This window comes from Fistularia commersonii, chromosome 6, assembly GCF_037954325.1.
Source record: "Fistularia commersonii isolate RoL2024-O1a breed Wild chromosome 6, RoL_Fcom_v1.0, whole genome shotgun sequence".
Lineage (NCBI taxonomy): Eukaryota > Metazoa > Chordata > Actinopteri > Syngnathiformes > Fistulariidae > Fistularia > Fistularia commersonii.
The window spans coordinates 12,595,537-12,607,823 of NC_141289.1; the positions used below are offsets into that span (position 1 = coordinate 12,595,537).

Here is a 12,287-nt window from a genome sequence, read left to right on the forward strand (position 1 = left end):
TGTGTGTGTGTGTGTGTGTGTGTGTGTGTGTGTGTGTGTGCGCGCGCTGCTAGCCTAAATGTTGCTCAAACAATGTCGAGGAGTAAGTTAGCAATTTGGAAACATAGCCAGGTCAGCTTATTACTATAGGCCTGGCTTTTGAACCCATTTCTAGCAAAGTATTCACTTAGCATTCCATCTGTTTAAGCTTTGTCTGCATCTGATCCTGAAGGCTGTCATCAGTGTGAGCTTTGTGTCCCACTAAACCCCCAATATCCCCCCCCCCCCCGTATTCGTAGCAAATCATCTTGGTACAATATTTTTGTCTCATTAGAGTTCAATTTTTTTCTATAATTTTCCTGCTGTTTTTCAAAACCCAATTTCAACCATCTTTGATGACTTTATTCTTAGTTGTCTTACCTTGGTCAGTTGATAGATGTGCTGGGAATATTAATAGAAAACAATTGTAACATCCTGATTTAAAGTTTTTTTCAGATTTAAGATTTGGTTAAAAAAAGAAGAAAAGCAAGGAAAAGGCAGTGTCATTGGTCATTTTTTGCTTTATAGTTCTCACAGTAAGACACAGAAAACCAGCTTTCCTGAGGATCTGGTCTAAATATAGTCTACAGAAGTGATTGATGGAAATGTCCATTCTGGTATTATCAAGGAAGGAATATTTGTCTACAATACTTTGCAAAGCTAAGCCTATAATCCACATTCAAGGTCCTTCTGTTTCCTGTGTGATAGAAATATGAAAGGGCTTATTTGTTACTTAAATGTTTGACATAGTTCATTAAAATGTTAGCCAGAAGCTGGACAGGTGGTTCTGCCGCTCATTCGTAGTGGCATAACGACATCAACATTTTCTGTTGGGTGAAATCATATAAATGTCATTAGCTGTGATGTAAACTTAGTCCTGTGATATAGGTCAGTTTGTCTAGACTGGCAGGCCACTTCAACTCAGATGCAACTGGGATCAAGGTACCGTCATATATGCCATGTAAAAAATTGTATAAGCCAAAGCTGTGTGCAAGTTACCAAAAATAACCACAAATAACAAATTACCCCTTTCATACTTCAATCACACAGGGAACAGGCCTTGAATGTGGATTATGGGCTTAGCTTTGCAAACTTCCATAATGCAGTATTTCTGTTATGGTTTGATGATCAATCAGCCTCGGTTGCAGGGCAGCAGCTGCTCAAACATGAAGATGTCATGAAAAAAAACTCCCAAGCACATTGAATTTTTTTATAAAAAGCAGACACCAACCTTTCTATTAAGATGCATCCAAATATCTGCTTTGGTTTGGAAATTATAAAACAGAATAGTATATCACTTTTTATGGCCCTATTTGGTAACCCTATACTAGTATTTAAAAATAAAAATAAAATTGTTCAATGCAAACAAAGTATCTCAAACCATGTCAAATGGTGTTAATATAGGTATATGGACATTAACATTGGTACAGAATTTGATTTTAAAAATGAGGTGATATTGAAGTTTGTTTTGTAATCTAGATTGTATGAAGACACTGAATATCTACTACTGATATATTTTATATGTAAACCTTTGGCATTGTCAGATGGAACCGGCTGACCTATATAGTGTGTTGTGTCTTGTGTTGTTGTCATGCAAGAAACTATGGACCTAATTAGACCAATGACTTCATTCCACACTTCCCCGCTCTGTTCCTGTTTCTTTTTCCCCACTGGTTGCTTTCTTGTTCTGCTATTTTAGCCCTTTATTCTTCTCATTTAAGAGTTTGGCTAACACTTTTTACAAACAATTTAGAAAAACGAAAAAATTGCAATATTGTCATGAGTTACTTTTGGCTGCTCCAGGCATGCATGTGATAAACACACGGAGCCTTGCTCTAAATAAAAAAGAAATAATAAAAAAGCTTGTCTGGATGCTGGAGTTATAAATGTTTCATTTGGTTGCTTAGCTTAGGATGTTTGGATTGTGAATGATTGTAGCATTAATTCACTTCAGAGGTTCCTGTCATTAAACCAGATTGGAATGACTTCATTCCCCAGTAAAAAAAAAAAAAAAAAGGAGCATCAGTTAATCTAAAACGCGCCAAGAAATGTTGCGCTTGAACTGATACATTTTCCTTAACTAAAGCTACACATATGTCTTCATGGACCTACTTTCCAGAGATGACGTCTACAATATGCTGTCTTGACAAAAGGGACATCTGTTGCAAATTTTATGTAATACAGATTTTTAATGCCACCGTCCAAAGGTCTGGCAACCATCTTTGATGATTCCTCAACATTCGCTCACGTTTTTAATTACTTAAAAAATAAATGACCAAAATTGGGGCAAGAAATTAGTAAGCTGTCAGAAGAAAATATCTTGTTCATGGTCAGTTGAAAATCCTGCATTTACAAGCCTTTCATAACTAATGTAATTAGGATCTGAAATTTTTACTTCTCAAGATGCCACAGAAACACTCAAGTTGATTAGTTTTGCATCTCATGTGTGATTCCCACGTCCCCCCAGCCATAGGACATTTGTTTTTAGCCATAACACACAGCGCTTTGGATGTTGCAAATCTCCCCCCATCACCAAGAGCGTAAACGGAAGGATCCAGCGTTTTCGCTTTTTTCTGTATCGCTTGTTTTAAAAATTGCAGTCGGTAGTTGGTTTGTAAAAGACAGTTTAATGTCTATTAGGATGTTTTCTGACATCCACTATCACATATACAGTACCATTTTGGTGAAACCACTATGAGATCTGGTTTGCTTGAAAGAGGCTTAGTCTAAATATAGATACGTCCTACTCCACCTCTTCACCCTCCTTGGAGCTAGATGATCACTGCTCATTCTTTAACACTTAGTGAGGTTTTGTTTCTTAGAACACACTTTTCAAGATTCAGTGAAGAAACGTGTTTCCCTGTACAGTGTAATTCCTACTTTGCTGTCCCAAGTGCATATGGATATGTTTTGCGAGGAAATAATGTGTTTTATCGATACATATTCAAATGTACTTCGGACAACATGTCATCTCAAACCAGTAGCTTCCACTGCCTGAGCAAGACACTAGAGCCGCTGTGAAGAGTGATTCCTGTGTGAAGGGACCTTTTTGACTTTTCACCTCAGACCTCTGAGCCACCCATATGGCCGAATGAGACAGATGAGCGCCGGTCACGCTCGGACTAGAGAGATGGACCCCCGCGGTGTCAGAGGATGAAAAAGGCCAAGGCTTTGTGATTTGCGATAGCACACACACACTCACACACCCTCCACCCGCCTCCTCTCCTGGGTCATCCTTTAAAAGCTTAAAAGCAGGGCCTCAGGTGGTAATTCACTTAGACCTGTCCCAGTGTTGAAGCAGGGCTCCTGTCTTATGCAGTTACATTCTTTCTGTCTCTGTTTCAGTTCTACTTTCATATCCTTGGAGTTACATGACTATTGCAGGGCTGCAGGATTATTGCTATTTAAACACAGCTGTTGAAAACATCCCATAGTGTTATTCAATTCTTACTTGTATATTTGCATATTAAAGCACCTCAGAGAAATACAAATCCATTACTGGCAAGCTCATTGGATTTCAGCCATTTCCTTTTCTTGTCTTCGTTCCATGAGAGAACCCCAGAGATCTCTTTGTGGGACTCTGAAGAAGTGGAGGTGGCTGACTCTTAATGGTCTTGAAAAATAAGGCTATTTAAATGATGGCAAACTGACCATTGACTCAAGAACAACAGGCAGAGAGAGGCTGAGTATCCCTTAACTCCCTTTTTACCCACATATCTACCCAGTGACTGAATTATTGTGGGCAAAAAATATCATGATTGTCCGCAACCTTTTGTCATATGAATCTGCTTAAGCATGGGAGATGGAACACCAGTACACAGTATGCCCCCTGTATCCAGCGATTTAGCATCTAATTCTACATTAACTCAAATAGAATTCAGAGGTTATGTCATTAAAAACATTAATTTGCAATGAATTTCATTTATTGCTGATTGATATTTTTTGGATTATTTCTTGGAAATTCCTGCACAATTTTAAGCATTATTGCTGTTTTTAAACATTTCTGCATGACTTAAGTTTTTTTTTTCAAAGGTCAGTTACAGTTCATTTACCTGTTGTATTTCCCCATTATTTTCAAAACAATGATAACCTGAGAACAAAAGAGAAAAGCTACAATATTCTCAGACAGTGGGTCATTGTGTATGACAAAATTTGATACAGCAAAATGTATTATATCACATGGGGATTCTGTGTTTGGAATTTTTGGCCGGCCCTCCTGCCCCAAAATAAGTGGTTAAATAAACATTTAAAGGACAGCTGGAGTTTTCCTGTCAAAAAACAGGCCATGAGAGGAATGAGGAATCGTGCACATCCTGGCCATTTCCTTTCCCCTACTCCCACACATGTTCAGGACAGATTTCATGCACATGCACACACATACACACTCAGCTCATCTTTTTCCTTTTTTTTTTTTTTTTAACAAAATGGCAAGTGCATGTTCCCTGTGCATTTGATGTGAAAGCCAAAGCAGGAAACTATCCTTCATCAGCCAAAGGCAAATTTGGCTTTAAACCTCCACTGCTGAGACACACAGACTGGACTTGACAGGCTAAGGCTACAGGGGGGCAGTATTTGCAGGTATGCGGCAAATTTATGCAGTGGAACACATGTGTGGTCTGGGATGTGAACATCTGTGAGGCCATAGCATATGGATCTTCAGGTAAACAATTTGCGAAGGTTGCTATCAAATCGATTTGGCTGATTTGGGGATATTTCCAGATACTGGTTAGCCAGTTGTTTAGTCGGAGTAATCTAAATTACTCCCAAGATTTTTTCCCATCAGTGAGATGATAATCAAAGAGTGAGTCAAGTACAAAATAAGCAAATAATTATTGAAATTAAAATAGCAAACCCAAGATCATTACCAGACAGTGATCCATGTCTCGATGGAGATATATATATATGTGTATATACATATATATATATATATATATATATATATATATATATAAAACACTAGGCATAATTTTAGATTTAACCAATCAACAACATGACATTGCACTGAGACAACATGTAATGCTGGTATCTCTATTACCTGGTCCATTTTAACCACATAGATGCAAACACCACTCGCATGCACATATGCAGGCACAAAGAGCAGTTTTGTTGGATCAAAAGAATAGGGGTCATCCAGGGGTTAATCCCGGTTTGGTACCGTCTCCACTACTGACTGACACCACACAGCATGGACAATAGGAGGGAGCGACACCCCCAACAAAACATCAGCGGGATTACCTGGAACTATTGCATCTGACCAGACTGTGTTGCAGTTGTGGACCATTTGAAGGAAGGCCTGCATGAGAGAGGCAGAGAACACTTAACCCCGAGACTCAAGTTTATTATTGACACATACAAATGTGTTTTTTTTACTTTTTTTTTTTTTTTTTTTTTATCAAGTCTGTGCGTGACAATCTTGTGTTTTTGTTTTTTTTTTGCTTGTGCACTTGCCACATTTCTTCTGGCATCTGACCAGATGTCCCATGCATGACTCCTGTGCTGGGCTCTGCTTCTCTTCCACTTGACACATGAATCACCAGATTAGACCACATTCCTCATCATGTAAGTTGGCATGTGTGGGTGTTTGCTCATTCCACAGGTTAGATAGTATCAGATTGTCTAAACTGTGTCGGCGCTCTGCAGACTGCAGAACGATTGGAAACAGAGATGTTCAGCAGTACTCAGTGGGACTACAGGTCTCCTACATGTCTCTTTCCTTGATATAAAACTCCAGTTTTGTATACTTTAAATTATCCATACTCCCATTGTATTGCAAGACAGTTAAGGCCTGCTTTACAACAGTATCCTTTTCATTTCAATTCAGATGAATCTAAGAGGGAGCTTGTAAAGATATTCACTTCATTTTAATTACATTTATTCTGCTACATCGTGTCACAATGTACATTTTCAGTAAATACACCAAACCTCAGACTCCAATTTCTGTCTAAATTAGAAGTGAGTCCATGAATTGAATTTTACAACACCATCACATGTTCTAATAAAATAATTGTGAAACACTATCAGTCTTGTGGCTGCGTGTTGCAGTTCTCACCATTTTCCTTTATATCCAATAGAGGGAGCTCTGCCATCACCCTTGATCGCTGGAATCTTCATCAGCATCCTCACCTTTCATGCAGCATTCCGTGCACCTCCCTGTGTTTTTCAGTGTTTTGATTGATGCCATATCAGTAGTAAAGCCAATTGCTCGAAGCTGTTCAGGGGGGTAGAGACACATGCGGATAGCCAATTGTATGTCCTTTCTCTGTTTTGGATTATTTTCCGGAAATATAAACGTGTCAGTAGTGAACAAAAAGCATACTGTTCTTGTATGGAGCATTTAACCAGTAATATCATACAAGGTGTCTTTTAGGGGTCCATGAGTGGTTGTTATGGTAACCAAAAGTACTGCTGGCATGCAATGAAAATGATATCCCCGCTCTGCTATATCATTCCTGTAATGTGGGTGTGATCTGCATGAATTTTTGTGAATTGACAATACGGCGTATTTGTGGTTATCCAGATGGAGCAGGTGTCAGACGATGAGTTGGACCATGGAGCCGAGGAGGATAGCGATAAGGAGGACCAGGACCTGGACAAGATGTTTGGAGCCTGGCTGGGAGAGCTAGACAAGCTCACACAGGTTAACGCACACAAACAACAAGGGTGCTTGGATACGTAGATACTGACTCACACAGGTAGTAGAGCGGAGAATGACGAAGGGGCTGTGTCCATGGCAACCTTAACACTGCTAATTCTGTCTCTCCTGTATCCTAGCAACGCCCTCCTACCACCACTTTGTATTGTTTTATGCAAGCCTGTGTGACATGGCAGATATGCTCTGACTGTAATGTGTGTATATCTGCATCATATGTGCCTCACACCTGATGTGTGTGCCTGTGTGTAATGGTGTGTGTGCGTGTGTAGAGTCTAGATGATGGCAGGCCCCAAAAAGCACTACAGAAGCCTCCTCTCAGGCAGGAGACAAACATGGCCAACTTCTCTTACCGCTTCTCTATGTATAACATAAATGGTGAGCCTTTATTCATGTTCTTTGTCAACATTAATCTGTATAGATTAAATAAAGTCACAGTAAATGATTATCTCCCCATACTTATGCTTTGCTGTCTGTTATCACTGCCACCTGCAGAGGCATTGAACCAGGGAGACACCGTAGACCTGGATGCTCTGATGGCCGACTTGTGCTCCATTGAACAGGAGCTCAGTACCATTTCCAAACCGAACTCCACATCTCGTGGCCAAAGCAAGCGGGCCGCCGGGGGGCGCAGTGCCAGCACCAAGCATACCGGCACCAGTGGTGGGGGAAGCAGTGGAGGTACTGAGGGATAGTAAAAGTAGCTCATGGAGAATTTTTAAGGAGAAAAAAATAAATAACCTTTTTAAACCCTGCTATGCACTTTGCTAGTTATAATGAAACGATACTAGATAAAACACTTTTCTTATTTAATTTGATGACATAAATGTAATCTGATGACAAAAAATTGGAAGCTATAGAAGAAAATATGTATTTTAAGTGCAACTGAAATGGATTTTAACCTCATTTTATGTAGAAAACTCATTGTTTTTTCCTTCTCCAGTGTTTATTTTTGCCCAGAAAGAGAAACACTGTGGCCTATGAAATTTCAATGTTTTTTTAAGATATTACAAGATATTTGGTAATTGATTACCTACTGTTACCGCTGAATCATGTAAATATTTTGAATAATTATTGCATTTTTCCTCAATGATCAGACTGCTTGTTTCTCAGTTGTATTTTGTCATGATGGAACAAAACTTCAAAATGGAGATGCAGTTTTTAAAACACAAAGATTATTTCTAGATTTCATCCTGTGTTTTTCTGTGAGTATCACATTTACGTGGTGATAGTTCAAAGTATTGACCCTCACTATTTGGGACAAAGACCCAGCATTTATGTTGCCTTTCATAAAAGAACCAAGAAATTAGAAACAATTAAAACAGGAATAAGATCAGGAGGCAGCATTGGGTTTGGAAAATTTAAAGCAGCTCTCTGGCGATCTTCACCAAACACAAAAATTTCTTTATTGCGGATTATGCTGAAAAATGAAGATATTTTAATTTATTATTTATTCTGATCTTTAAATGTTGCTGGCAAACAGGAAGCACCAGCAGCAGCACCAGGGCATCACCGGCCAACACAGTGCGGGGCGGCAGCATCAATAGCCGCCCTGGAGCCTCCAACATCTCCCTGGATGACATCACCTCTCAGCTGGAGAAGGCCTCTCTCAGCATGGACGAAGCAGCACGCCAGACCTCCTCCTCCTCTTCCTCTTCCTCCTCTTACTCCTCCGCAACTATCCGGCGGCCTTCATCAGGGTCCTCCAGTGGCGGGCAGCACCGCAGGACGGGTTCAGTGGGCGCAGTCAGTGAGCAGGAAGCCCCCTCCCAGCGCTCCAGTGTAAACTCAGCATGTGCCTCAGCATCCAGCATGGACTCGCTGGACATTGACAAAGTGATGACAGGAGCAGAGGTGGAGGGCAGGAGCAGCCCGAGCACACAAGGACAAAATCAGACCAGCACTGAGGTAGGGCTGTTGCTGATACCAAAATGCACATGCATGCATTCACACAAACACACTCACACACACACACAAAGGAGGTTGATGTCATGTGAGGGAAGTGTGGTGACCTGCCAACCGGTACACATTTTAGCAAAGCAACTTTGCATCTTGACATCGTGGGTCTAAAAGGGAGACAGCTAATCAAGCACTTAGTCACATAAAATTAGCTTCTTTTTTTTTTTTTTTTTTTGCAGGATTCAGTAACTTTGAGCATCTCAAGACCATCATGAGATCAAGGAGTGTGACAATCTCCCATTTTCCAGTCTTTTTCTTTTTGAACATTTCAAAAATCCTCATCTTAAAGGTGGCATTAAGACAGCAGTGTTCATGCGATAAGCTGTACTATAAAATAAAGCACAGCGTTTGGTACACATACCAAACGCTGAACAGTTCATTTACTTCAAGGTTGGCAGGTCCGAGTGCAAGTGTGCACATGTCCATGGGAATTGATAAGAGCAATGTGTCGGAATCAGGTTATGGTTCACTTCAGTCTAGTTTTGTTTTTTTCCATTATCAGAAAAAGAATCATGAGCTGGCTGAAATTACCTCAATCCGGCTTGTGTCATGCATGCTCAACCATATAACGTGACACTTGTATGACACAGGGAATCAATCTGTGTTACCCGCCTGTGTATTGAGCATTGGTTGGTGTGTAAATGAATACATTGTAATCTCCTGTTAGGCTCCGACATGTGACTTGGATTACAATGTTAACATCTTTTCCCTTTTGCCTGTATTTTACTAACCACTTTTTGACTGCCAGTGAGAGCGTGTACTTTAATAGGGCCGGGCAATATAAGGCAAAAAATACACATTATATTTAGAAATCTATGTATCATAGCAAAATAAGCAATTTCCTAAGGATGAAATAAAATTTCATAGAACAACAAACTGGACCCAAAGTGATATGATAAAACTTTGCATTGGAATTTTCACGTCAATTCAGTATCACAGCCAAGTTCTATTTGCAAAACTGTATATTGAAATATTGCCCGGTCCTAGGCTAGGGAAAGCAGGAGAGCTATCAGTAAAAGGAGTTATTAAAAGTAGGTAAGTAGTATTTCACTTGAGAAACACAAGGTTAAGCTTTGATAGGTAAATGCATGCCGCCTGTCGCAACGCATGTGTTTTTTTTTTTATCTGTGTTTGCATCCCTTCTTTTACCTGTGGTCTCTGTCCACACACACACCTTTGCCTGCACCTCCTGACTTTCCCAGCATGTCACACTGCGGTGGGCCAATGGTAAAACAGCCAGACGGCAGCTTGACTTCACATCACGGGGGTGTGAAGTGGATCGGGCCACTGTAAGTGTGTGTGTGTGTGTGTGTGTGTGTGTGTGTGTGGGGTGCGTGTATGTGCCCATGCAAGCATATAGGCAGTTTGGCTGTTTCAAACAGAAAAAATGCACAGCTGACTTGTCATGTCAAGATGCTGATAAGATATAAGTACACTCTGGTTCTCTTAAGTCAATATTTTATCTATAGAATAACATAACTGTTAAATTTGATACTGAGGCATAAGCATAATTCCTATGCTTCATATTGTCACTTCTTGAAGATGATTACCCACTTTCTGTGTCTGATTTTCTATTTTAGGTAACTAGTTAAGACTTAAAGGAAGCACCGGGATATTTTTCTTTGTCAATTTCTATGAAAATTTTGGGGCAAATTTTGTTGCTACTTTTCAAACTAATTTACTTTTGGAGTATATTTCAAGTGAATATATGAATTTGCCATTCCAGTTGGCTTAAGAGGAAGCACTACATTGGCAAAGAAAATTGAAAAGAAATACCAGACCATAATTTTTGCCTCATTGTTGATTGTAGACGATGAAATAAATATAGCTCAGCCATGTGTCTATTCATACAGTTTCAGGAGTGAGGATTTGGTTGTAGGCTGTGCAGCTTGCCAGAATGATGTACTGTACATATTCTCTACATGTATTACAGCCAAGTTTGCTTGTATCTAAATGTACAATCAATGCTTTTTTTTATCCACAGCAGCAGCTTTAATGAAAAACACAATTGCTGAGCCTCTCTTGCTTCCACCCTTATTTATACAAAGACATCAAAACACCTGTGACTCGCAAGCCACCAAGAACAATCTGGCACTGACTTCATTTTTTTCTGTCTCTCTGCTCCCATTTTCTCTCCTCACCCAAGCACTCCTATTTGGACCGAGAAACCTCGCTCATTTTGAAAAGCATAGCTGGAAAGCCTTCTCACCTCCTGACCAAGGTGACTTTCTCATTCACTCGCTTTATATTGGTTTTCTCTTGACCAGGTGCACCGCTTTCCACGCTGCTTTGCATGTCACCACAAACTGCTCATTTGCTGACTTGATGTGAGAAAGCAGGCAGAGGGAAATTACTCTCTGACTCCAGGTGACAGGTCTACTCTCAGTGAACTGTTAAGTAGCTAAACGATGATCAGGAAATGGAAGATGTGAGCTGGATAGCCCATTTTGATTTTGTTAAAACATCAGAAACATGGGGTTTCATGGGGTGTAAGATTTTTATTTGGCTCTAGGACACATGACAAAAAACAATCTGTAGTCTAAAATTAGACTTATTAAGAAATCGTTTGAATGAACTGGCAACTCAAATGGGAAAAAACACTGTTTTTGTGTTTTATTTCTCCGATTTGCTCCCTTTTGGTATTTTAAATTTACAAAATGTTGTCTGTCTGCTTTTATATTCCGATCATTCTTTCCCTTTTGAGATTTGTTTGTTCATCAACCATTTGTATCACGATTTAAACTGTTAGGCCATTAATTTAAAATATTGCACCATAATGGTATTTCCCTGACAAGTTACCAGTATTGCAACTCACTATCTCAGATTGTCATATTTTTGACACTACTTTGTTCTGTTTGCTCCTGTCTTTTGCACTTAGGTTTCGAGTTCATTGAAAATTTTACCTTTTCTTTAATTTGCTCTTTATTAATGTGAAAATGTCTATTGTGGGTGTGTTGAAACAGGCAGTCTTTCACATCTGTGCCTTATCGTGACCTCTCAAAATACAGTACAAACAACTATCACAGAAAATGCTGGTTTAAGGCAAATGGGGAAAGACCCCTCTGTGTCCAAAAAAGGTCCCTAAGCAGAGGGAGTTGACTTGTCCTTGGGCTAGCAACTACTATAATAAAATATTTGCCCCCCATTTGACTCAGGAACATCAGGTGGAAGAGCTAGAGCAAGGATCTGGAATCAATCACTTTGTAGGGTATCACCTCCCATGCATGTGACTATCCAGCCAGAAGACCATCAATGAGCAGAGAGCTCACTAGTGAAATCTGGAGATGATGGGCCGATAATCTCCATGGCGACAAAGGAGGAAATATCGGGTAGAATCATGCAATGATCATAAATTGGAGTTAATTGCAGTACCATGGATGTGAACCAGTGGATGTCATAGCCAGTTTACTGAAGCAGAACAAGCAGACAAAGAGAGAAAGAGGTGGTAAGGCAACCCCAACTAGCAATCGCAATGACCTCAGCCAGACAGAATCTTCCTTGGTTTATATTGGGGTCTCTTTCCCCAAGCGTATAGGATAAGAAGATCACGTCCTGTGAGTTTTGATTATTTATCGTCTAAATCTTCTGGTCTCTGTGTCTCCGACCATTACTACACTACAGACCAAACTATTGTTTTGTTTTAGGGCAATATCCTGTTTCA

General features: G+C 39.8%; 1 protein-coding gene across 3 annotated transcripts in view; it reads left to right on the top strand.

Annotated features, from left to right (window-relative positions):
• raph1b (Ras association (RalGDS/AF-6) and pleckstrin homology domains 1b) overlaps window positions 1-12,287 on the top strand; it is a 47,332-nt gene that overhangs the window by 21,087 nt on the left and 13,958 nt on the right. The window contains exons 3-8 of one of the 3 annotated variants that reach the window (XM_086148181.1): window positions 6,536-6,655; window positions 6,940-7,045; window positions 7,163-7,348; window positions 8,151-8,575; window positions 9,829-9,915; window positions 10,773-10,847. In XM_086148181.1, the coding sequence (XP_086004307.1) occupies window positions 6,536-6,655; window positions 6,940-7,045; window positions 7,163-7,348; window positions 8,151-8,575; window positions 9,829-9,915; window positions 10,773-10,847 (999 nt within the window). The remainder of the gene's footprint in view (window positions 1-6,535; window positions 6,656-6,939; window positions 7,046-7,162; window positions 7,349-8,150; window positions 8,576-9,828; window positions 9,916-10,772; window positions 10,848-12,287) is intronic. The other 2 variants (XM_086148182.1, XM_086148183.1) reach the window with 2 other exon arrangements.